Raw genomic sequence first — 27,649 nt, 5'->3', positions numbered from 1 at the left:
CAGCGCTAAGAAGGTGAGACGCAGCAACACAGCACTATGAAGGTGAGGAGCAGCAACACAGCCCTAAGAAGGTGAGGAGCAGCAACACAGCGCTAGGAAGGTGAGGCGCAGCAACACAGCCCAAAGAAGGTGAGGCACAGCAACACAGCGCTATGAAGGTGAGGCACAGCAACACAGCACTATGAAGGTGAGGCGCAGCAACACAGCGCTAAGAAGGTGAGGCGCAGCAACACACAGCTAAGAAGGTGAGGCACAGCAACACAGCGCTATGAAGGTGAGGCACAGCAACACAGCACTAAGAGGGTGAAAGCACAGCAACACAGCGCTATGAAGGTGAGGCGCAGCAACGCAGCGCTATGAAGGTGAGGCGCAGCAACACAGCGCTTAGAAGGTGAAGCGCCGCAACACAGCACTGAGAAGGTGAAGCGCAGCAACACAGCACTAAGAAGATGAGGAGCAGCAACACAGCGCTATGAAGGTGAGGCGCAGCAACACAGCGCTAAGTAGGTGAGGCACAGCAACACAACACTCAGAGGGTGAGGCACAGCAACACAGCGCAATGAAGGTGAGGCGCAGCAACGCAGCGCTATGAAGGTGAGGCGCAGCAACACAGCACTTAGAAGGTGAAGCGCCGCAACACAGCACTGAGAAGGTGAAGCGCAGCAGCACAGCACTAAGAAGATGAGGAGCAGCAACACATCGCTATGAAGGTGAGGCGCAGCAACACAGCGCTAAGTAGGTGAGGAACAGCAACACAGCGCTATGAAGGTGAGGCACAGCAACACAGTGCTAAGAAGGTGAGGCGCACCAACACAGCGCTATGAAGGTAAGGCACAGCAACACAGTGCTAAGAAGGTGAGGCACAGTAACACAGCACTATGAAGGTGAGGCGCAGGAACACAGTGCAAAGAAGGTGAGGTGCAGCAACACAGCACTATGAAGGTGAGGCGCAGCAACACAGCGCTAAGAAGGTGAGGCACAGCAAAACAGGGCTATGAAGGTGAGGCGCAACAACACAGCGCTAAGAAGGTGAGGCACAGCAACACAGCGCTAAAAAGGTGAGGCACAGCAACACAGTGCTATGAAGGTGAGGCGCAGCAACACAGCACTATGAAGGTGAGGCGCAGCAACACAGCGCAATGAAGGTGAAGCGCCGCAACACAGCACTGAGAAGGTGAGGAGCAGCAACACAGCGCTAAGAAAGTGACAGCAACACAGCACTATGAAGATGAGACGCAGCAACACATCCCTATGAAGGTGAGGTGCAGCAACACAGCGCTATGAAGGTGAGGTGCAGCAACACAGCGCTAAGAAGGTGAAGCGCAGCAACACAGCACTAAGAAGGTGAGGCGCAGCGAAACAGCGCTAAGAAGGTGAGGAGCAGCAACACAGGGCTATGAAGGTGAGGAACAGCAACACAGAGCTATGAAGGTGAGACGCAGCAACACAGCACTAAGAAGGTGAGGAGCAGCAACACAGCACTAAGAAGGTGAGGCGCAGCAACACAGCACTAAGAAGGTGAGGAGCAGCAACACAGCGCTATGAAGGTGAGGCTCAGCAACACAGTGCTAAGAAGGTGAGGGGCAGCAACACAGCGCTATGAAGGTGAAGCGCAGCAACACAGCACTAAGAAGGTGAGGAGCAGCAACACAGCGCTATGAAGGTGAGGCTCAGCAACACAGTGCTAAGAAGGTGAGGGGCAGCAACACAGCGCTATGAAGGTGAAGGGCAGCAACACAGAGCTAAGAAGGTGAGGAGCAGCAACACAGCACTATGAAGGGGAAGCGCAGCAACACAGCGCTAGGAAGGTGAGGCTGAGCAACACAGCGCTAAGAAGTTGAGGCTCAGCAACACAGCGCTAAGAAGGTGAGGCTCAGCAACACAGCAAAATATCAGCAAGACTCAATGCTTGGGCTTGTGCTGAGCCTGTATTATTGGTGAAAGGCACAACAGCGTCTGTGGCCTTTTGGCGCTAGACACACACATATACTTAATGGAGATATCACATGTTTTTGTTTTCTGGCCTCTGCTGGGTTTCCCGCTACCCCCACCCCATTCACCCCCCCATGTCATCACTTCACAGCTCCCCGCAGAAAGGAAAGGGTTAACTTCCAAGCCCCTCCCTCTGGGACACCTCCCGCCCCTTCTCCCTGGAGGATATCTCTTGTCCCCCCCTCTCACTGGGACATCTCCCCTCCCCCAGATAGATGCAGGAAGTTAGAGCGGGTATGAAAGGGGCTGAGGGGGCTTCTGTTTGCCTCTCTCTGCCCTGTTATTGCCCTGGTGGGGGAGGGGGAGCGGGGGCTCTATTATTACACCAGACGCAGGTCTGCCCCCTCACCGACCCAGAAGTAGGGACGCACCTTCCCCGTGAAGGTGTCATTGATGGTGCAGAGATGCTTCATGGTGTTTGCGTTGAACAAGGAGACCCGCCCCCCCTCATAGTCCAGGTACACCCCCAGCTTCGTAGGGTGCGGACGGGGGGCCTGGCGGGAGGGAGAGAAGGTGAGAGTAAAGTCTAGACTACCATTGATCTGAGGCACACCCCCGAGCATGCACTCAGGGAAGTCTGCAGTAAACATCCCCTCTCCCAGAGTCTGTCCTGTGACCCCCACATCCACCAACCCCTGCAGCGTCTGCACCTCCCAGTAACGCCTCCCGGAGGTGAACCCCTCCCGCCCCAGCACAGTGGTATGGAGTATCCAACCGGGGCCAGTCCGTGTCACACGTCTTCCGTCCTCAGACAGGATCAGGTCATCATCAGCCCTGCCTGAATCCAGAGTCACCAGCGCTGCAGAGAGAGGAGAGAGAGAGTTAATGACGCACTGTGTGACCTCAGACAAGTCACTGTCCCACCAGAGACCCCAGCACTGCAGAGAGGAGAGAGAGTTAATGACACACTGTGTGACCTCAGACAAGTCACTGTCCCACCCAGAGACCCCAGCACTGCAGAGAGAGGAGAGAGTTAATGACACACTGTGTGACCTCAGACAAGTCACTGTCCCACCCAGAGACCCCAGCACTGCAGAGAGAGGAGAGAGAGTTAATGACACACTGTGTGACCTCAGACAAGTCACTGTCCCACCCAGATACCCCAGCACTGCGGAGAGGAGAGAGAGTTAATGACACACTGTGTGACCTCAGACAAGTCACTGTCCCACCAGAGACCCCAGCACTGCAGAGAGAAGAGAGAGAGTTAATGACACACTGTGTGACCTCAGACAAGCCACCGTCCACCCCAGAGACCCCAGCACTGCGGAGGGAGTAGAGAGAGTTAATGACACACTGTGTGACCTCAGACAATTCACAGTCCCACCCAGAGACCCCAGCACTGCAGAGAGGAGAGAGAGAGTTAATGACACACTGTGTGACCTCAGACAAGTCACAGTCCCACCCAGAGACCCCAGCACTGCAGAGAGGAGAGAGAGAGTTAAAGACACACTGTGTGACCTCAGACAAGTCACTGTCCCACCCAGAGACCCCAGCACTGCAGAGAGAGGAGAGAGTTAATGACACACTGTGTGACCTCAGACAAGCCACTGTCCCACCCGGAGACCCCAGCACTGCAGAGAGGAGAGAGAGTTAATGACACGCTGTGTGACCTCAGACAAGTCACTGTCCCACGCAGAGACCCCAGCACTGCAGAGAGAGGAGAGAGAGTTAATGACACACTGTGTGACCTCAGACAAGTCACTGTCCCACCCAGAGACCCCAGCACTGCAGAGGGAGTAGAGAGAGTTAATGACACACTGTGTGACCTCAGACAAGTCACAGTCCCACCCAGAGACCCCAGCACTGCAGAGAGGAGAGAGAGAGTTAATGACACACTGTGTGACCTTAGACAAGTCACAGTCCCACCCAGAGACCCCAGCACTGCAGAGAGGAGAGAGAGAGTTAATGACACACTGTGTGACCTCAGACAAGTCACTGTCCCACCCAGAGACCCCAGCACTGCAGAGAGAGGAGAGAGTTAATGACACACTGTGTGACCTCAGACAAGCCACTGTCCCACCCAGAGACCCCAGCACTGCAGAGAGAGGAGAGAGAGTTAATGACACACTGTGTGACCTCAGACAAGTCACTGTCCCACCCAGAGACCCCAGCACTGAAGAGAGAGGAGAGAGAGTTAATGACACACTGTGTGACCCCAGACAAGTCACTGTCCCACCCAGAGACCCCAGCACTGCAGAGAGAGGAGAGAGAGTTATTAACACACTGTGTGACCTCAGACAAGTCTCTGTCCCACTTAGAGACCCCAGCACTGCAGAGAGAGGAGAGAGAGTTAATGACACACTGTGTGACCTCAGACAAGTCACTGTCCCACCCAGAGACCCCAGCTTGCAGAGAGAGGAGAGAGAGTTAATGACACACTGTGTGACCTCAGACAAGTCACTGTCCCACCCAGAGACCCCAGCGCTGCAGAGAGAAGAGAGAGAGTTAATGACTCACTGTGTGACCTCAGACAAGTCACTGTCCCACCCAGAGACCCCAGCACTGCAGAGAGGAGAGAGAGTTAATGACACACTGTGTGACCTCAGCCAAGTCACTGTCCCACCCAGAGAGCCCAGCACGGCAGAGAGGAGAGAGAGTTAATGACACACTGTGTGACCTCAGACAAGTCACTGTCCCACCCAGAGACCCCAGCACTGCAGAGAGAGGAGAGAGTTAATGACACACTGTGTGACCTCAGACAAGACACTGTCCCACCCAGAGACCCCAGCACTGCAGAGAGAGGAGAGAGAGTTAATGACACACTGTGTGACCTCAGACAAGTCACTGTCCCACCCGGAGACCCCAGCACTGCAGAGAGGAGAGAGAGTTAATGACACACTGTGTGACCTCAGACAAGTCACTGTCCCACGCAGAGACCCCAGCACTGCAGAGAGAGGAGAGAGAGTTAATGACACACTGTGTGACCTCAGACAAGTCACTGTCCCACCCAGAGACCCCAGCACTGCAGAGAGAGGAGTGAGAGTTAATGACTCACTGTGTGACCTCAGACAAGTCACTGTCCCTCCAGAGACCCCAGCACTGCAGAGAGAGGAGAGAGAGTTAATGACACACTGTGTGACCTCAGACAAGTCACTGTCCCACCCAGAGACCCCAGCACTGCAGAGAGAGGAGAGAGAGTTAATGACACACTGTGTGACCTCAGACAAGTCACTGTCCCACCCAGAGACCCCAGCACTGCAGAGAGAAGAGAGAGTTAATGACACACTGTGTGACCTCAGACAAGTCACCGTCCCACCCAGAGACCCCAGCACTGCAGAGAGAGGAGAGAGAGAGTTAATGACACACTGTGTGACATCAGACAAGTCACTGTCTCTCCCGGAGACCTCAGCACTGCAGAGAGGAGAGAGTTAATGACACACTGTGTGATCTCAGACAAGTCACTGTCCCACCCAGAGACCCCAGCACTGCAGAGAAAGGGGAGAGAGTTAATGACACACTGTGTGATCTCAGACAAGTCACTGTCCAGTCCAGAGACCCCAGCACTGCAGAGAGAGGAGGGAGAGTTAATGATACACTGTGTGACCTCAGACAAGTCACTGTTCCACCCAGAGACCCCAGCACTGCAGAGAGGAGAGAGAGTTAATGACACACTGTGTGATCTCAGACAAGTCACTGTCCCACCAGAGACCCCAGCACTGCAGAGAGAGGAGAGAGAGTTAATGACACACTGTGTGACCTCAGACAAGTCACTGTCTCTCCCGGAGACCCCAGCACTGCAGAGAGACGAGAGAGAGTTAATGACACACTGTGTGATCTCAGACAAGTCACAGTCCCACCCAGAGACCCCAGCGCTGCAGAGAGAGGAGAGAGGGTTAATGACACACTGTGTGACCTCAGACAAGTCACTGTCCCACCACAGACCCCAGCACTGCAGAGAGAGGAGAGAGAGAGTTAATGACACACTGTGTGATCTCAGACAAGTCACAGTCCAGCCCACAGTCACACTTATGCACTGATGTGACCTCCACGCCCAGTGCTTCAACCCTTCCACTGGTTCACCCTCCATCACTGGTAATCATGTACGCTCCAGTCCAGGTGCTAATGTTCCCTCCATCCCAGGTCTTGATGTCAGCTCTAAAAGGTGCAGATGACCCGCAGACCCTGGCATTGATGTGCCCTCCACCCTCAGGGCTGACGATATGCTGATGTTCCCTGCTTCAGACATGTTGTTGCCCTTTCTACCCTAGGTGGTAAGATGACTTCCAACCCTGGCCCTCAATCGCTCATCACCCTGGTTCTGGGTACGCCCGACACTGATGAAGCTGATATGCTCTCCACCACAGCTGCTACTGTGCCCTCCAGCCAAGGAGTGGATGAGCCCTCACCTCCAGGTAAAGATGGCCACCCTCTGAATATGCTGATGCTGATGCTTCCTCCACCCCAGAGGCTGATACTCCCTCCATCACTGGTGCTGATGCTCCCTCCACCTAATGTTCTGATGCTCCCTCCACCCCAGGTGCTGATGCTCCTTCTACTTCAGGTGCTGATGCTCCCTCCACCTAAGGTGCTGATGCTTGCGCCACCTAAGGTGCTGATGCTCCCTCCACCCCGGGTGCTGATGCTCCCTTCACCCTGGGTGCTGATGCTCCCTCCACCCCTGGTGCTGATGCTCCCTTCACCCCATGTGCTGATGCTCCCTCCACCCCAGGTGCTGATGCTCCCTCCACCCCAGGTGCTGATGCTCCCTTCACCCCATGTGCTGATGCTCCCTCCACCCCAGGTGTTGATGCTCCCTCCACCCCAGGTGCTGATGCTCCCTCCACCCCAGGTGCTGATGCTCCCTCCACCTAAGGTGCTGAGGCTCCCTCCACCCCAGGTGCTGATGGTCCTTTCCCCCCATGTGCTGATGCTCCCTCCACCTGGGGTGCTGATGTACCCTACACCCCAGGTGCTGATGCTCTCTCCACCCTAGGTGCCGATGGTCCCTGTTAGAAATGGCGATTTCCGGTTGGCTAAGGCTTGCACCAAAGCCAGGCAGAAACCACCATTCTAGGTCAGGGCAAGGAAGTCACCCGCCAAGATAACCCCTGCTCACCCTCTTGGTAGCTTGGCACGAGCAGTAAGGCTTATCTCGGAGGCAAGGTGTAAAGCGTTTGCGCGCACACCCACCAGCAACAACACCCAAGGCCCACCACAAAGGAAACTCCACACAAGGTTAAATATAAAAATAGCCTCTGTATTATAACAAACACATTAGATAATAAATACATACTTTACAATGTGCCATAGGCACGGGCAGAATTTACAGGGGATTATGAACATGGGACAGGGCCACGTGGGCCACTGTCAGGAATAGGCACTTTTAGAACTAGAATACTTGTAGGAATAGCGCTTAGAACAGAGAACAATAATTACTGTAGCACAAAAATAGAAAATGTAGCACACAACCAGTAACCACTGGTAAGAGGTAAGTACCACCTACGCAACCCTAACCACCTTAGGAAAATATCACGCAGGGAATCATGAACTCACAAGCATCACTATACTAGGAAAAACAACCTCCTAAGCATCACACTACATTCAGAGGTATAGGCATAAAGACATTACACATGATGCAGAAATGACATTAGGCAGGTATCACATTTGCGCAAAATATCACATAGGGCATAACCACATAAATTGTCCCCAGGCCAACTGGCCTCTCAGGGGCTGAAACGCCCTGTGACCAGCAGAGTCAGGGCAGGGCTGCGCAGGCATCCAAAGCAGAGTGCGCAAGAGGTTCCTAAACGGAGCAGATGCCCACTAAGTGCTGGACAGCTGTAGGACTGAGCCTGGCACCAGCGTGCCTCCTGGCTCTCTCTTGGGCTCTAGAAACAACCAATGGGGCCCAAAACCACGTGGGAGCCTCTCCGGCTCTGAATAAAGAAATGCCCGGGGGAGCCTCACAGGCTCTGACCAATAAAATGCCCCAAATCAGCATTGGAGCCCGCAGGCTCTAAATACACAAATGCCTCTTTGGAGCCTCTCGTGGGCTCAGAAGAAATGCTGCCCACGGTGGGGGGAGCGGCCCGCTGCCAGCCGGGGCCGCTCCACCTCCCGAAATGCCCCGGGGTGGTTGGAGTCCCACTCGGAGGACTCTAGATCAGCAAATGCCCAGGAGCCTGTCGTGGGCTCTGGACAACTTCCCCAGAAGAAGACAAAGGCCCCTAGAATCGTGGGAGTCCGGCTAGGGGGACTCAAAATACCAGAATGCCCAGGAGCCTCTCAGGGCTAAAAATCACAAATGCCCTCCGCACTGCAAAACCGGAGCCCCACTCACCGGGACTCCTTTGGCGCCTCCTAAAGGCCGGACAGCAGGGCTCGCACCGCGGTTGCGGGAGCCCTGCCTCGGGGATTCCTTCTTGGCTGGTCACCATGGGGCTCTCCCTCACTCCTGGGAGCCCCGTGCGGGCTTCTTCTTTTGGCAGCGCGGGGCTCTCTTCCAGCACCGGAGCCCCACCTGCGCCTTCAGCCCCCTCTTCTCCTCGCGCCGTGGTTCTTCCGGACAGGCCGTGCTGGGATTGGCCGGCCCGCTGCTTCCGGGTTGGGGCACTTCCGGGTCGCCGTGGGCAGAGCGGCGGCCCGTAGGGATGTTTTGTTCGTCGGTGGCAATCCGGGCTGGGCACCCGTGAAAATACGGAGTCCCTGGTGGGGTGGGCACCCGCTAGGGATAGATATATAAAAAAACACACGGGCACCAGGTCCCTGGCGTGGTGGGCACCTGCTAGGCAAATAAACCAGCAAAATCGCGGGGTGATAATCGAATTCCCCCAAATGCCGCAGGAAATGCGGGGTGGGCACCCGCGGCTCTAGTAAGCACGAGAGAGGGGGGGAATTCCTAGACCGGGGGAATCTCTCCACACGCGGCAGCCCAGCGCTGCAAGGCTGACAAATCCAGCGCTCCTCCTGGAAAGTAAGGGGCTTTGCTTTAGGGCTTTTAGGAAACAAAGTCACCAGTCCAAGGTCCTTCAGGAGGTGGGGGGGCAAAGGCTGGGCCCAGGGGCCAGCTCACAGGGCCCTCCAGGCAGGGAGATAGTCTCCGGTGGCGGTCCTCCTGGCGCCCAGCAGCAGCAGGCCCCCCTCCAATTAGGATCAGGCAAGAGAACCTTTGATAAGGGGTCACAGACCCTTTTTATACACAGAAACCCTTTGTCCTTAGGTGCAGGGTCGGGGGAAAACCAGTCGCAGCTGGTTTTGGAGCACTCTGGTATGCTCAGCCCCTCTCACCATTCACTAGTCAGGCTAGGGACATCAGTCGCACCACAGGGGGCAGAGCCAGCATTGTGTTGGGAAAGCCCAGCCCTATTCAGGTCCCAGGTGCAAATGCGCTATTTTCAGCAGGGGGAGGCCAGCGCTTCCCAGGGTCTGGCAGGCAGGAATCCAAAAGTCCAGGAAAGTTCTTGTATGAGGTGGGGGGCAAAGGCTGGGCCCAGGGGCCAGCTCATAGGGCCCTCCAGGCAGGGAGGCAATACCCAGTGGCGGTCCTCCTGGCGGCCAGCAGCAGCAGGCCCACCTCAAGGTAGGATCAGGAATAACATTTTTCAAGGGGACACAGCCCCTTTTTATACATAGAAATCCTTTGTCTACAAGGGTGCAGGCAAGGGGCGAACCAGATACAACTGGTTCCTGAGCACTTTGTTTTGCTCAGCCCCTCTTCCTATTCAAAGGATGGGTAGGGTCATCAGTCGCACCACAGGGGGTGGAGCCAGCATTGTGTGGGGGAAAGCCCAGCCCTAATCAGGTCCCAGGTGCACCCCTCCCTCACATCACTCATGCAGATCTCCCATTCACCACCGGGGCAGACCCATCCTGACTCCTGGAGCCTGGCACACCAGCCAGCTCCAGCCAATCATAAACCAGACAGCCAATTCACATAAATTACACAAACATGCCAACTTCTAAAAGTGGCACTTCCACACTAGACACATTCACGCCGCACACATCATCGTGCAGCATTTAATCACACGAGACAGCACATACCAGACTCGAGCCTGCACTCCCCACACATCAGGAACTAACATGGACACATACATTCCCCATGCATTCCTATGGGAGGGCAGGCCTATCGCACCACGCTCACGCAGTTTACCCTGGGACACAGTGGTAAAGTGCACAGAAACCAAAAATCACTAACACCAGGTCACAATTTAAAAGCAAAAAGTTCAGGGGTGAACCTGCCAGAAGGGCCAAGTCCAATACAACCCCCTTCCAGCCAAAACACAGGGTAGAACAATCACCACCGTGATGGGCTTCCCTGCTTGGTTCGATAGAACACAGACACGGGCCCGCAACTACAGGGACACCCTCCTGTTCTACGCCACGGTGAACCCATGGGGTTCCTTCTAAAAACACGGTCTGGAACAACTGGGCTACCCCACTGGTACTCCCAAGCTGTCCGCTGCCAGGACCAGGACCTGGGCCACCCAGGTGCCACCGGACCTTGCCTATTCACAGAGTGGGGGGTAGGAACCCCTGGTACATAGTAGCCATTCTCCACTCTTCCTGTCTGGAGGACAGGACTAGACTGCCACTGGTTCTCCAGCCTAGGGTCTACGCCCTCAGGCGGACCAGGAGTCTGTGGTAAATAAATAATTAATTACCGGTTCTATTTTTGACTGGATACAATATAAACAGATAGCTCAATAAATAAGAGTCAAGATTCGAGGTAGCTGAAGTTGACAGGCTTTAATAAGCATAAAGGACAGGAACAGGACAGCCTGCATGGGAATAGGATGGCAGGGCCCGGCAGCTGCCGGGGCAGGATCTGGGAATGGTGCGCACACCTTTTAATAACAGAACATTAGTATATATAGTTAAACAAAATACATTGCATTCAATACAGTAGGCGTAGCAGTAGGCGGAGTTTGTAGCAGTCGCGAAAGATAAGGCATAAAGTGGGTGTAACAAGAGGTGTGTACAGGGCGTATACATAGACATGTGATGTAAACGTAACAGAATATGTCATAAATGGGGCGGAAACATGGAGGGGGCTACCTGAGCAGCTGGGACCTCTAACCTAGTGGTGCGCGCAAACTGGCAATGACGTGTTACCAGGAGGAACTGGGGGCTATGACTTCTGCGCCAGAAGAGGAGACTAAAGTCTGGAGTGTCAGAGCGACATGTACCCAGGCATATCTAGTATCTGGTGTTTAGAGAACATGTTGATAGAATCCAAAAGTTATCAGGGCAAAGGCTAACAGACATTAAGACTGGTGCATGCATAATTCTACATGTAGCGCTTGTGTGAGGAATATTTTATGAATATAAATACAGTATTTCTCTTACATGGAGACATAAAGGCTAGACCATGACGGAAACTCTTGATGCGATGCAGTAGCTTAGGAATGCAGAGAAGGAGGGCTGGACTGATAACTAGAATCATAACATACTCTTGGCAGACTGGGAGACAGAGCCAGGCCGAGCCGGGCACTGCGAGGCATGAAGTAAGTGAAGGGTCAGGGATACAGGTGGGGGCTGTATCGCTCCTTGGAGAGGGTTCAGGAAACAGGAGCTGAATCTGAGTCCGGGCCCTTTTGAGGCCTAGAAACGGGGACAATTCAATGAATTAACGTGCACACTGTGAAACGTGGCAACGTAGCTTTACATAGGCCCAATATTTGTTGTATTCACGAAGACTGGAAACTGGCATACTAGAGATGGACACAACTATAATTGCGTCTTTAATCGATGAGGGGGGAATACATGCATATCGATCATGCACATATAACATAAGATGGGGAACACGTAGGCACATACAACATGGCAAAATTTACTTTTCCACATTCCCTCCTTGTGCCCTACGTTCCCATCAGGAAACATCAATATTCATGATACCATCTATCATTTCATATAGCATCATTTGCTCGTCTCGAATTGTCTTGGAACGGGATTTAGAGCGGGACTTAGGACTAGGAATACAAGAGGTAGCACAAATGCCGCAAATCGCAGGGCCACATTGTATACAGAGGCAGCAACTGAATATGATCATTACTGCAATACCTAGAAATGACAATACTTTCCATCCCCAGGCAGATATGATACTCCAGAGCCAACCGGACCATGTCCAGGTGCCTGGATTCTGGTGTAACTGATGGGCAATTTTATGAAGTCTGGTTATAGCTGAATAAACAGACGGCGCGTTATTAGGAATGAAAATGCAGCAACTAGATCCGATGACTCTACATGCTCCTCCTCTATCGGCCAGTATGACGTCAAGAACGAGACGATTTTGGAGCACGACAAATCTCATAGCAGATTGCTCTTCGGTTAAGTTACCTAGAGCAGAAGTAGTCTCATTCACTACTGCTTCAAGGGTTCTGGTTAGTCTACGTATTAACTTACTATTCTGGATAGGTCCTATAAAGAAGAAGAAACCTCTATTGAAATCTGTATACTGTTCTAGAGCAGTTTCAGTTTGATCGACAATTGGGGACTCGATCTCCCTTCTATGTCTGACGTGTACTAGATGTGTGTTTTTGTGATAATCAGATGGGGCTAGAAAAACTGGTGGCAGTAGGAAGGCAATGTAACATATTCCATCCCAATCGAGGGGCAGACGAACATATGCGGTCTGACCACAGACAAAATAAGAATGACGTGAGGCTTTAAAAATAGATTTCCCACTGTCACTATACTCGACAGTAGTAGCACAATCACTATGTCCTACATGTGCGGAACCATTCTTTCGGACACATAATTCGCCTTTGACTGGTAGTACTGAAATAGCAGGCAAATCTGGAGTAGTATCAGACTGAACATTCAGGACCATAAAATTCGAAGAATAATTACCTAAATTGTAAACTTCATTTTCTAGATCTAACCCTGTTCTATGGGAGAGACCTTGCTTGTCTGGAAAACATGTTCTATTCAGAAGGGACATATCATTGGAGGATGACGTTAACGTGGACCATGCTCCACACGAACCATTATGTGAAAACGGATAAGGAAAGAGTGGCAGAACTCCCTTTGGTGTCTGGAAAGGGGGGAGTCGACCACACACCCAACAATTAGTGGCATTGCTGGTCTGGTGTGAATAGTGTAACATTCTGATAAATGTATTGTTACACATAGCAAGACGATAGGATAGCTCGTGAGGAGGCAGATCACTAAATGTGTGCTCTACTGTAGCATTAGAAAACTTATTTACATGTGAACTTGGAAAACATAAATGCAATGCATAACTTGTGCAGGTAACCATAAGACTTAGAAACAAAATAAAACTTAGAAAAACGATACATCTGATAGAGTTTTGACTAACTCTCTCACTATGGGGGTCTATCTCATACATGTCAGGGACCTGTCTAACCGTTTCACCCGAGAGGGACTTAGACAATTAAACTGGCTGACTTATTTTACTAGACCGGAGTTTTAACTTATACTCCTGCTGCGGAGTTGTCTCTAACAGAGGAACTTTCAGTTCAGGATTCTGATCAATGTCTGGTTTCAGGCAGTCTTTAGAAATGGAACAGTCCTTTTCTAATGTCTTTTTACGAAGTACATGAAATTTCTTGATATGAGACAGATGGACCCATCCCTTGCGGCCTTCCAACTTCACGGCCGTGCGGGTGGTCAGAAGGACAAGTCGTGGCTCCTTCCAACGGGGTTCCAGCGGATTTGAACGATCAAAGTTCCTTACGAGAACAAGGTCCCCTGGAATGACCTCGTGCGGTTTCACTTCGGTATTGTCTGGAAATGCAGCGGCAATCTGTGAACGACAAGAGTGCAGGGCAGACATCAAGGAAGCTAGGTAATCTGTCAACATATTACTGGAAACATCTGTAATACTGCGGGGTCTAGGTGTACCCCACATATTTGGGGGGCGGCTGAATACGACCTCATAAGGGGACAGACCTGATCTGGAATGTGCAACCATTCGCATAAAGAATAAAGCAACTGGCAGGGCAACTAGCCAGTCTACGCCTTTCTCTTTACATATCTTGGCAATACGGATTTTCAGGGTCTGATTATGTCTCTCTACGAGACCGGCTGCTTCAGGATGGCGCACACAATGGAACTTCCACTGGTACCCTAACAAAAGGGAAACATGCTTCATTAACTCAGATGAGAATGGCTGGCCGTTATCAGAATACACGACCCTAGGGAGTCCATAGCGGGGAAAGAATTCACGAACCAACTGCTTGGCAGTGGTCGCGGCTGTGTAGTCTGGGACTGGATATGCTTCTGTCCACCTGGACAAAGCGCATACAACTACGAGGACATACTTGAAACCTCGACATCGCTCCATCTGAATATAATCCATCTGGAGGACTTCAAAAGGGTGGTCAGGAGGCTGGAATCCACCTTGTTCCACCGGGACACTTTTACCTGGATTGAACTGGCAACATATCATACAAGTACGGACTTTCTGCTTGGCTGCAGCTCGTAAGTGCTTGTTGAACCAAAGGTTCTGGATACTGTCTAACATAGCTTTTTCTCCTAGATGTGCTGGACTATGTGCGGTATTGATAATGACTTGAACCATAGAGTCGGGGAGAAACCATGTGGCTTTTCCCTTCGTCACCCATCCCTGATCTGTCTGGACCCCTCCTCGTTCGGACCATTTCTTAATTTCTTCGGGAGTAGCATGTAACTGTATGTCTATGACATCTTGTGTAGGGTCCTTAACTGTCATACAAGTAGTCGGATCTGGAGTTAGTGTCTGTGTCGTGTTAGCTGGAATGTCGGGAGTCTGAGCTGTAAGCTTGGCTGTTCGATCGGCTAGATCGTTACCTTGGGAAATAATGTCAGTAACTTTCGTATGTGCCTTGCACTTCATGATAGCGATAGCTGTCGGTAAATGTATTGCGTCTAACAGAGCTTGAATGAGGAGACCATGCTGAATCTTGGTTCCATGAGAAGTCATAAAACCTCTCTCCTGCCAGAGCACTCCGAAGTCGTGTACAACTCCGAATGCGTAACGTGAATCTGTATATATGTTTACTTTCAGGTTCTTGGCACGTATGCAGGCTTGGGTCAGAGCAACTAGCTCTGCTGCTTGAGTAGACAGGGTGTCAATATGATGTGTTTCTATAACTTCAGTTTCAGTAGTCACTGCATACGCGGCTACTAGTTCTCCTGTACTTGTTCTCATACATGAACCATCCACATAAAGTGTCAGGTCGGGATCAGGTAATGGAATGTCTGTCAGGTCTTGTCTTGGCTTGGTCATAGTGTTAACTACTTCCACACAGTCATGTGTGGCAGAATTTGAAGTAACTGACGGTAACAGTGTAGCAGGATTTAGAATGTTGCAGCGTCTGATTTCTATGTGTGGCTGGAACAGTGTCAGTTCATAACCTGTTAAACGTGCAATTGTCAAGTGCTGAGTCTGTGTTCGGTTTAAAAGAACTTCCACGGAGTGTGGAACTTGTACTGTCAGGGAATGTCCTAATACTATGGAATCACTCTGTCTGATAGCTAGAGCTGTGGCTGCAACTGACTTGAGGCACGCAGGCAGAGCCTGGGCTACTGGATCTAATGTGCTTGAAAAATAAGCACAGGGCTTGTACTGTCCCGCTTGATCTTGTGTGAGAACAGATAATGCAGTACCATCACGTTCTGTGACAAAAAGTGTAAAAGGCTTACTGTAGTTCGGTGTAGCTAGAACGGGTGCTTGGCATAAGGCTTTCTTTAATTCATTAAAAACAAGTGTATGTTCCTGGGTCCAAGGGAGGACAGTCGATACGGCTGCCTCCTGTGTCGTTAACTGTATCAGTGGCTTAGCTAGAAATGCATACTGAGGAATCCATTGCCTGCAATAAGAAGTGAGGCCAATAAAAGCACGTACCTCCTTCTGTGTCTTGGGCTGTGGAAGACTCGCTATTAACTGGATACGGTCTGGTGTCAACTGCCTACCCCACTTAGACAGTAAGTGGCCTAAGTAGATCACTTGCTGGACACAGAACTGAAGCTTCGAAGGGGACACCTTGTGCCCTGCTCGGCTAGGAAATACAGAACTGTAAGTGACGCTCGCTCGCAATCACGTTCAGAACGGGCTGTGATCAGTAGATCATCGACATACTGGAGCAGGGCAGTGTCAGTTGGCATGTGAATATTGTCTAGTTGTCTCTTAAGTGCTTGACTGTAAATACTAGGGCTTTCTGTGAAACCTTGAGGAGCTCGTGTAAATTTATAGCTCCTTCCATTTAAACAAAAACCGAAAAGGTACTGGCTGTCTGGATGAATCGGGACACTGAAAAATGCATTCTTGAGGTCTATGACAGTGAAAAACGTAGCTTCAGAATCAATGGCTGTCAATAGGGATGAGATATCTGGGACTACTGGATACTGGGGTATGATACATTTATTAAGCTCTCGAAGGTCAATCACTAATCGATATACTGGAGGTGCATTTGGATCAGTACGTTTCATGACTGGAATGATAGGAGAATTACATACTTTGGAGTCAGTTTCTACAACCACTCCTTGAGCAATGAGCTCGTCAATAATTTTGGATAAGGCTGCTACAGCCTCAGGTGGCAATCTGTACTGTCTGATTCGTGGCAGGACTATACCTTGCTTGAGAGTCACACGATGGGGTGTGATTTGCATAAAACCTACATCAGTTGGACCTTGCGCCCATAAATGCTGCGGTACATTTGACAATCTTGGATCAAAATCACGTAATACATAGTGACCTTTAAAGTCCCTTAAGAACAATCGGATTCCTTCTGGGGAACAGCAAATAACTGCACCTAATTCTTTCAATGTTTTAATACCTAACAAATTTTCTGGACATGATTTCGTAAGTAACAAATCAGTAGTTCGGGACAATGGACCAACTTCTAGAGTAACTGGTTTTGAAATCTCGTTAACAATAGGCTTTCCTGAAAATCCAAGGGAAACATTTCTAGAGCCTGAGAGCGGAGCCCCTGGAACCTCGTCGTGACTGATAGTAGTCCTACTTGCCCCTGTATCAATCAAAAACTTTCTGTCTTTCCCTAATACTTGACTGTGTACATAGGGGCCCTCTTGATCTACAGGTATCTCGATGAGAGGCAAGCCTACCTCCCTCTCTAGGCTGTTTCATGAATACTGTTGATACTCTGGATACTCTGTCTGGGCATACTGGTACATCTGCTGTGTAACATGCTGTGTTGCAGCAATAGGCTGCGGTGCTGGAGCTGTCTGTTGTGCATTCTGTGGTGACTGAGAAGTCTGTGAAACTTGTTCTTGTCTAGGCGGACGTGGTCTTTCTTTAGTCTTACCAGTGGCTATGTTGTGTTTCAGAACTGCACACTCGTTTATGAAATGACCTGGCTGTTTACAGTAATTGCATGTCCCTTTAACGGGAGCTGCAGGATGACTGGCTTGATTCGGACCCCTCTTCTGACTGTCTTGTGGAACAGATTGTGCAACTAGTACTTTCATTTTCGTGTCTTTCATACGTCTCCTTTCGTGTTCTTGCTCTTCCCTGATTCTGTTCTGGTGATACTGGAGCATCTGAAGCATCTGTGACGGGGTACTAGCTTGCCAGGTACTTTCGACTTTCAAAACTCGATTTTTAACTTGTGTACTTGAATTCTCGACTAGTTTAGTAACAAAAAGATGAGGGTATGACTCGCTACTCGTCTTCAAACCACTGTTAATAATAAAACATTTTTCAAATCTAGAATAAAAATCACTAGTGTCTTCATCCTGTTTCTGTTTGCATGCTGAGATTGCATCCCAATCTTCCTTTTTCGTGGCTAGTAACCTTGGCAAGACCTGTATCAATAACTCGGGCAACTCTTTACATTTGTCCCCAAGACCGGTACCTGGTACTCGTATTTTATCTTCAGCTTCTAGAGCTGTCCAATCAATCTTTTTCTCTCCCACCTCCCATTCTTTTTCCTTGAGTTTTTCATATACCCCTGCGGGCAACAGGACCTTTAGCATTTTAATGATATCTGGATACGTGTATTCTCCCATACGGAGCATGTCTTTTAATTCTCGATGGAACCCTGCTGGATCTTTGTCGTGACAGGGAATTAATTTCTTCATCTCTAAGAGTTCCATCTTTGTGATAGGGGTGTAAACAAATACTCGTTGCATTTCACCACCCGCTGTCCTAACTGGGTGTACTTCTCGTAACGGATGCTGTCTATCTATATAAAATGGTTTACTTTCTGGAGGTGAGACGTGAACAAAATGCGGATTCAGAAACGTTCTATATTTGTGGCGCTGTTCTAGAATGATACTAATTAAATCGGTACCTAAACCTCTCCATCTATACTGGAGTAACTCGTTCAGAACATCATGTAACGGACCTGGATCAGAATGCTGACCCTCATACAGTGTAATGAGGTGCTGGATCATATACATACCCACCAGTCGCTGCTCGGCTGGGGGCAATTTCAGAAACATTTGTGCCACTATTTCGTCTGGAAAAGTGGTAGAATCAGTAATCCATCGGACTGCTGATCGGACTAGTTCTTGTTCATGCATGGTACTAAGTTCACTATAACCGATTCGTGATTTCAGAATGTGATCGGTAGCTTGAAATACTTGTTCTAGGGAACCTTGTTCTGGTGCTGGAAGATGAAAAACTTTCTTGTGTTCTAGGCGTGAATGTCGGTCTGGAAGTCTAGTTTTACCTACATACGCTATTCTGGTAGGATTCTCGTCGTCTACCTCTTCAGTAGAAGAGTCGTTTTCTTTCTCGCTTATTTGTGCTGCTTTACGTTTCTCGTGTAACCTTATTATTTCCTTACGAATTTTCTTGTACATACTCTCTATACAACTGAGTGTCCTATGTCTTCCCTCGGCTATATTATCACTCCACCTTGTCAGAACTTTCATTTCAGTCGGATCTTTAGTCGGATAATCTTGTTTCCTTATTAAACAATTAATTAGAAACTTTAAAAGTATGAGCTGGGTCTCAGCTTTCCTTTGAGACATGGCTTCGCCAATACTTTCTGGGTCTGTTCCTGTACGGATGAAACGATATATTCTGTCTAGATCTTCTTTCATATTCGGTAGGGTGTCCAAATACTCGGTTACCCGTCTTACACGCAATGAATATATAACCATATTATCATCGCCTGGGACTGGATCATAACGGCATTCGGTGAGAGCTCGTCTGATATCTGCAACGGACTGATGTTTGGGCGTACGCTGTAACGCACGTTCATGTAACTCGATTAACGTTACACGTTTGTGTGGCGGCGGGGTACCAGGAGGATCCCCCCCCCGCGGCTCCTAAACTAGAATCGTCGACGGGTACTGTACGGGCGGGCAGAGTGACTGATGTAGCGGGTACTTGTACTGTGGGCTGGACCGGGGGTACCGTAACGGGTGCTGTAACAGGTGCCCCGGTGGCTGGAGGAACAGGAATTACATTATTTACAGGAGCGGGCGGAACATGATTTGCATATTCTGGGACTGTGTCGTCCAAATAGGACGAAAGAAAAATATCAGCTGCGGTCGGTTTGTGACGTAGCTTAATCGGAACTAATGGCGGCGGAAAATTACATGGTGCTTCCGGGGTTGCTTTCGGCAAGCCCTCGGCAAGAAGAGGATACATACCCTTAATGAGGGCATTCCTCTGTCTGTCTGACTGTTCGGCTTTAACTCGTTCACCTATTTCGATCAATTCCCTTTCTTGGGCTCTTTCTGAAGATTCTCTACTTAATTCTGACTTTCTGATTTCTTTTTCGGTTCTTTTATGAGATTCTTTGCGCCATAACTCGATGGCATCTTTCTGGGACTGTCTGGATTTCTTTTTCCATAATACTTCTTCTACTCGCATGATGCACTCGGCATCCCATGTACCCGATACGGGCCATCTATATTTCTCTTCTAGATCTTTAGTATACTCGACCCACAAGTCAAGATATAATATGGCACTTATGCCATGCTTATGATACATAAAATGACCTGGACTGTCCCTAGGCGGGACAGGAACTGCTTCCTCGAGCAGACCTTTTCTAGTTCTTAACTGACGTAACTTCGTGAACAGAGGCATAACTTAGACTGGAGTCTAGACACAATACAATACACAATAAAACACAATAATAACTTGAAAACAAATCACTCATACCACGACATTGAAAACACATGAAATAACATTTAAAATACCAGTTCGGACAGAATATTACCTGAAATACTGAGAACAGAACACATGAATTTCCCGAGAACAGAACTGACTAGAATGACTAGATGCACTGCTAAAACAGTACGAAACTTACCGGTCCCATAAAGAGACACGTCAGGACCCGCATCCACCTAGGTGGACACTTCGTGTTGGATCTGTGTACCCAAACCCACGGACCAGAGACAAATTAATTGACCCTGTCTAGATACTACCCCAGCAACGGTACTCACCGGGCAGCAAGAACGGAAGGCCTCGGACTGGACTGGACTGCTACGACGTCGGACTACGAACTTCGGACTTCAGTTACGGGTGGGCCTCCGGATACCTCGGACCTTGGACTCTCGGCTTGGGCTCTGGTCGGGACTCGCCGCGTTCCTCCACCGCCTCGTCTGGATGCTGGACCGCAACCTCCGTCTCCTCCGTGGACCTGAGGGATACTTGAAGCAGAAATATCTGCCGCTGCGCAGGATGGTTCCGTCACGGCTGCAGAGGGTCAGGGGGCTTGCGTGGCTTCTCCGGCGCGTGGGGAAAGGGCAAGTTCCTATTCGGGCGCCATTATGTGGTAAATAAATAATTAATTACCGGTTCTATTTTTGACTGGATACAATATAAACAGATAGCTCAATAAATAAGAGTCAAGATTCGAGGTAGCTGAAGTTGACAGGCTTTAATAAGCATAAAGGACAGGAACAGGACAGCCTGCATGGGAATAGGATGGCAGGGCCCGGCAGCTGCCGGGGCAGGATCTGGGAATGGTGCGCACACCTTTTAATAACAGAACATTAGTATATATAGTTAAACAAAATACATTGCATTCAATACAGTAGGCGTAGCAGTAGGCGGAGTTTGTAGCAGTCGCGAAAGATAAGGCATAAAGTGGGTGTAACAAGAGGTGTGTACAGGGCGTATACATAGACATGTGATGTAAACATAACAGAATATGTCATAAATGGGGCGGAAACATGGAGGGGGCTACCTGAGCAGCTGGGACCTCTAACCTAGTGGTGCGCGCAAACTGGCAATGACGTGTTACCAGGAGGAACTGGGGGCTATGACTTCTGCGCCAGAAGAGGAGACTAAAGTCTGGAGTGTCAGAGCGACATGTACCCAGGCATATCTAGTATCTGGTGTTTAGAGAACATGTTGATAGAATCCAAAAGTTATCAGGGCAAAGGCTAACAGACATTAAGACTGGTGCATGCATAATTCTACATGTAGCGCTTGTGTGAGGAATATTTTATGAATATAAATACAGTATTTCTCTTACATGGAGACATAAAGGCTAGACCATGACGGAAACTCTTGATGCGATGCAGTAGCTTAGGAATGCAGAGAAGGAGGGCTGGACTGATAACTAGAATCATAACATACTCTTGGCAGACTGGGAGACAGAGCCAGGCCGAGCCGGGCACTGCGAGGCATGAAGTAAGTGAAGGGTCAGGGATACAGGTGGGGGCTGTATCGCTCCTTGGAGAGGGTTCAGGAAACAGGAGCTGAATCTGAGTCCGGGCCCTTTTGAGGCCTAGAAACGGGGACAATTCAATGAATTAACGTGCACACTGTGAAACGTGGCAACGTAGCTTTACATAGGCCCAATATTCGTTGTATTCACGAAGACTGGAAACTGGCATACTAGAGATGGACACAACTATAATTGCGTCTTTAATCGATGAGGGGGGAATACATGCATATCGATCATGCACATATAACATAAGATGGGGAACACGTAGGCACATACAACATGGCAAAATTTACTTTTCCACAAGTCACAGGGGAGGCTCTCCTCCCCCTCCCTCTCCTTCTAGGGTTCCTCCACCTCTTGCGAGGGGTAGCCTTAGAACACCATTCACCCAACCTAAGGTTTAACCCCTCAGGTTGCACCGGGGTCAGAGGCGGGCTCTCCCACACTCTGCACCCCCTTCCATAGTTGTGCACCCTCCCAACTGGAGTGGTACCCCTGGAAGATGAATCGGTCAGGACGCTGGTTACAGACGTCCTACCCTTCAGGTCGGGCGGATCCTGAACTTGGCCTTCCAACCTCTGGTCCAAAACCTTTGGAGGAATAACTGCCTGCCACTCCAGGACTTCTGGGTATTTACACACCATCCCCCTGAGGCTAAGACATGACTCATGTGTTGTGTGACTGTCTGTGTGGTATAGATCTCCTGTCCCCTGTCCACCTGACAGTCGCGAAGATCCCCCAGAACAGAAGTGGTGTCACCCCGGTCCCCCCAAGGGAATCTAGCCCAACTGGCTAGTCCCTGGTCCTCTGGTGCTTCTACTGGGGAACTCATCCCCCAATCACTCCTCACTTCGGACTCCTTTGCCCTCCCAACGGGAGTAGCAGTGCCGGACACTGGAACCCCTGGACCTCTATTTACCGATGCTCCGGGTTCCCTAGACACTAGGTGATCTTCCTCAAATGGCCTAACAGGACAGCCTAGGTCCCCAACCTGGTGTTCCCTCAAGAAACCACCCAGGTTCTGAGATAGGGCTTTGGGCATCTGGGGACTCTTAGCCACCCACTCACTCCTGCTCCACTGAGACAGGCTGTAAGCCCCTACACCCCCCTCACTATACTGAGACATAGCTGGGCTACACTGAGCCTCTTCCACCACACTGGGCTGGAAGATACCTGAACCACTACTTTCGGATCACTCCCCAATGACTCTGCAGAAACTCTGGTCCTTTCCCAGCGGTCTGCTTCATCTGCAAGGTCCCAAGGACAAATGTATTCGAACCTCAACAGGTGTTGGCTCAACCCTGGACAACAAATACTGAGCAACTGCTCTTTAAGAAACATATTCATTACTCCCCACACCTTCTGGTCCGGGTTAGTCGCCAGCCAAACACACAGTGCATCTGAACAGTCATCCATAAACTCCCCCCAATCCTGGTGAGACAGTTTCCTACTGCCCCTGAATTTCAACCTTAACTCCTCCTCTTGGGAAACAGGTACCATACTCTGGGAACTGGGAATGGGACTTCCTGCACTGGGCTCTATATAGCCGCCACCACTGGACTCAACCCTACCTGGGGAATCCAGAAAATTATAACTGCGTGCAGGGGACAGTCTACCCTCCAGAGCTCATTTCTCTCTGGCGAAGGCCCTCTCAGCCTCCTCTATCCTCTCCTGCGCTAAGACCCTCTCAGTCTCTAGCTGTTGCTTCTTAACATCCAGCTGTGCCATCTCCTTGGCATGCTCTAACCTGAGCTGTTCCAAAGCCAGCTGGTGCTCCCTCTCTTTCCTTGTATCTTCCCACTCCTCTGGGGACAGGGAAAGGGAAAGGGATGGGGAGCTGCCCCCTACACTGGATTCAGCAAGGGACTCCAGCAGATAGTGAAGACCCCAATCTATGGGGTCTTCACTATCTGCTGGCGCCCATGCACTGTCATCCTCTTCCTCCTCTTCAGACTCTTCGGGGCTCGCCTCAGACCCACCACCCCCCCGGCGTGAGGCCCGGGCCCTTTCATTCTCACTTCGCTCACATTTCCAGTCATCCTTCTGCCATTGGATTAGGTTATCCCTAAGCTTGGACTGGGTGTCTGACTCATTCACTGTGATGTCTCTCTCCTCACAAAACTGTACCAACTCATACATACTGTATCTAAACAGACCACAGAAGTTAAAAGAAGATTCCATCTTGGTAGGATGCTCACAGACACGAGCAACACAGGGGACTTAACTGTCTGAGCTGAAGCAAGAGTACACAATCTGAAAATGACACTCTTAGGAGAAGAAATAATGGAACTTTAAAAAAAAACAATAATCCCCAAAATGTGATTATCTAAATTGCTGAGTTTTGTGGTGCAGCCAGTTGCTGCTGCGGTACAGCGCAAACGCAAGTCCTTTTCCCACCGCTGACCAACAATGTTAGAAATGGCGATTTCCGGTTGGCTAAGGCTTGCGCCAAAGCCAGGCAGAAACCACCATTCTAGGTCAGGGCAAGGAAGTCACCCTCCAAGATAACCCCTGCTCACTCCCTTGGTAGCTTGGCACGAGCAGTCAGGCTTATCCTGGAGGCAAGGTGTAAAGCATTTGCACACGCACCCACCGCGACAACATCCAAGGCCCCCCACAAAAGGAACAAGGTTATATCAAAAAAAGCCTTTGTATTATCAAAACATATCAGAATCATAATCACAAGATGTACATTGTGCCAACTGGCACGGGAAATATTTACAAGAGATTATGTACACAGGACAGGGCCACATGGACCACTGTCAGGAATAAGCACTTGGTAGAATTAGCACTTGTAGGAATAGTAATTAGCACATAGAACATATAACTGTAGCACCAAAATAGAAAATAGAGCACACAACTAGTAACCACTGGTAAGAGGTAAGTACCACCTACGCAACCCTAACCACCTTAGGAAAATATCACGCAGGGAACCATGCGCTCACTAGTATCACTATACTAGGCAAACAACCTCCTAAGCATCACAATACATTCACAGGTATAGGCACAAAGACATTACACATGATGCAGCAATGACATTAGGCAGGTATCACAATTGCACAAAAGATCACATAGGGCATAAACACATAAATTGTCCCCAGGCCAACTGGCCTCTCAGGGGCTGAAACGCCCTGTGTCCAGCAAAGTCAGGGCAGGCTGCGCAGGCAGCAAAAGAAGACTGCACAAAGAGATCAGGCCTAAACGAAACAGCTGACCACTAAGTGCTGGGCAGCTGTAGATCTCCTCTGGACTTCCTGAAGAGATAAGGGGGGCCCACAACACGTGTGAGCCTGGCAGGCTCGAGAAAGAAAATGCCCCCTGGAGCCTCGTGGGCTCTAAATCAATAACTGGGGCTTCAGGAGCCTTGGGGCTCTGTAATAATGTGCCCCACACTGGGGGAGCGGCCCGCTGCCAACTGGGGCCGCTCTACCCTCTGTAATACCCCCGACAACGTTGGAGTCTCTCTCGGGGGACTTGAGAACAAACTACGCCTGGGTGGAGCCCTTAGGGCTCTGAATCAAATATGCCCCCTCACTCGGTTGAGCCCGACAGGCTCTCTAAATAAACCATGCCCCCGAAGTGCTCTCAGGGCTCGTAATGAAATTGGGCCCATCGTTGGAGCCTCGTGGGCTCTGGAGAAATGCCCCAAAAATAACGTTGGAGCGGCCCGCTGCCAAATGGGGCCGCTCGGGGGAGAGGCACCGGCGGGGTGTGCGACCTCCCTCTTCCTCCCCCCAGCCGGCTTCTACTCACCAGCTTCTTCACGAGAGCTCCCTGTTGGACAGGCCTCGTAGCTGGGCCGTCCCCCCTGCGCACAACGGGGCCCGGACCCCGGCTCTCCCTGAATCCCCAGCAAGAGCCCGGCAACCCCCCGAGGCAACCCACAACCCGTCCATAACGGGACTCCAGCTCCTGAACCCTCCCGTACCGGCTGGCCCTGGTCCCCATCAGCACCATGGCCCCCGCCCAGCCGCCATCTTTGGACACTACAGCACGAGGCCGCGTGACCTCAACTCGACCCCAACCCTGGGCCTGGCCAGGCCCCGACATCGAGGCACCAACCTCCACACAGGAGGTAAAGAGACCACTTGGCAGGTCAATGGAAGAAGGAGTCGTCAACGGCTCTCCTCCGCCAGGTGTCGATCACCCCCGGCCTCCCTGGGCGCTGGCTCCACCCCCCTGCTGGGTGTCTGGACTCCCTCATTCCGGACCTCCCAACATCCAGGCGCGAGGGTCCGGACATCAAAGGGGACCAGACCTATAACTGGGGCAGCTCCAGACCAGGAAGGCAGTTGTATCCTGGAGTCGAGAGACACCGAGAAGAACTCATCCTTGACGGACTGCTGGCGCTGCCGCAGCCCTGCCCTGTGAACCCTTCGTCTTGGCCTGCTGGCGCTGCCGCGGCCTACCCTCGTGAAACCATCATCTTGGCCTGCTGGCGCTGCCGCGGCCCTCTGCAACGTGAACCATCATCTTGGCCTGCTGGCGCTGGCGCGGCCCTCTGCAACGTGAACCATTATCTTGGCCTGCTGTCGCTGCCGCGGCCCTCTGCAACGTGAACTACCGCCTTGGCCTGCTGGCGCTGCCGCGGCCCTCAGCAACGTGTACCATCGCCTTGGCCTGCTGGCGCTGCCGCAGCCCTCTGCAACGTGAACTACCGCCTTGGCCTGCTGGCGCTGCCGCGGTCCTCTGCCACTTGAACCATCTCCTTGGCCTGCTGGCGCTGCCGCGGCCCCTTCGTTGTAGACCTTCATCCTAGCCGGCTGGCGCTGCCGCGGCCCGACCTTGCCGATTCCTAAGCTCGAGGATTGTGAGCTTCCCTCTTGCCACCCCCTGTACCGATCCGGTACCAAGACTGTCCCGCTACCCCCTTTCCCTACAGAGACTAGAATTGAGGGGACCCTCGAGTCCTGAATCCCCTGTATCGCTGATAACCTTGCCGCAAGAACCCTATATAAAGAGTGTTGATCTCATCCTTGTGTGGTGTCTATCTGTGGGGGGGGAAGTGACTTGTCTGTACGATCGCCGGAGACGGCCCTCATCGAAGGCCTCTCCCCCAGTACTCAGCCGACCCTCCGGGTCCCCATCTAACATTGGTGGCCAGCGGCGCGATCCGAACCTACGCATAATCGTACAGAGGGTCACTCGCCCAACGACACACAACCACCATGACAACAAAAGAGAGCGGAACAACGGAAAAATTCCAGATGGAAAAGTTAGAAGAATACAACCACAGAGAACTGAAACAATTTTGCATAGAACTAGGCATTTCAACCACAGGACTGAGCACGAAAGAGGACTTCAAACGAGCCCTGGAATCTTGGGCGGAGACGGGTACGACCGTACCCCAAACACGAAGCCACGAGACACCGGAAACAAGCCCCACGCCGACGGAAGAAAGAAGATCGAGTCTCTCCCCGGAGGAGGTCCGGGAACGAGAAAAAAGCAGGCTCCATGAACTAGAGCGGGCACGATTTCGCTTAGATGGAGAGCTCAAATTGGCGGAACAAAAAATAACGTTGGAACACTTACGGCTCCGAGAGGAGCGAGAAGAGAAACAAAGGCAGAGAGAGCTAGAAGAGAAGAAGCTAGCCTGCGAACATGAGCGCAACCTCAAAGAACTAGAGATTCGGAAGCAGAACAAGGAGCCCGGGACCCCCGAGCGCACGAACACTCCTACCACTACAGACCCCAAGGTCCACATCCCCAAAGATGTCATCAGAGAGTACTACAAGAACGATGATATCCAGCAATGGTTCAAAGCGTACGAAGTAGCCATGACCTCCCACCGGATTCCCCGGAGCGACTGGGGAGCCGGGTTATGGGGGAGTTTTGTCAATGAAGGGCGAGACGCCCTGCTGCAACTCCCGGACCATCTGATGACATCCTACGACCACATGAAAGCCGCCCTCCTCACTCGATACGGATTCACACCCGAGATGTACCGCCAGCGGTTCCGCGACTGCAAACGGATCCCGGGTACAACGTGGGTGGAGTACGTGAACTTCTTTAGCCGGGCCTTCGAGGGGTGGATCAAGGGCAGCAAAGTGACCACCTACGAGCAACTATTTGACCTTATTGTGTGGGAGCACCTTTCTAACAACTGCTTCATCGAACTCAGG

The 27,649-nt window shown here is 51.0% G+C and overlaps 1 protein-coding gene across 1 annotated transcript in view; it reads right to left on the bottom strand.

Moving 5' to 3' along the window:
- Window positions 1-2,312: 2,312 nt before the first annotated feature.
- The window catches only part of LOC144770002 (E3 ubiquitin-protein ligase TRIM38-like), a 139,378-nt gene continuing 114,041 nt past the window's right edge, over window positions 2,313-27,649 (bottom strand). Inside the window, exon 5 of the mRNA XM_078654195.1 lies at window positions 2,313-2,791. Within this exon, the coding sequence (XP_078510321.1) occupies window positions 2,313-2,791 (479 nt within the window). The remainder of the gene's footprint in view (window positions 2,792-27,649) is intronic.

This window comes from Lissotriton helveticus, chromosome 7, assembly GCF_964261635.1.
Source record: "Lissotriton helveticus chromosome 7, aLisHel1.1, whole genome shotgun sequence".
Classification (NCBI taxonomy): Eukaryota; Metazoa; Chordata; class Amphibia; order Caudata; family Salamandridae; genus Lissotriton; species Lissotriton helveticus.
The sequence above is the reverse complement of the archived record's forward strand: the minus strand, read 5'-3'. Positions and strand labels throughout refer to the sequence as shown.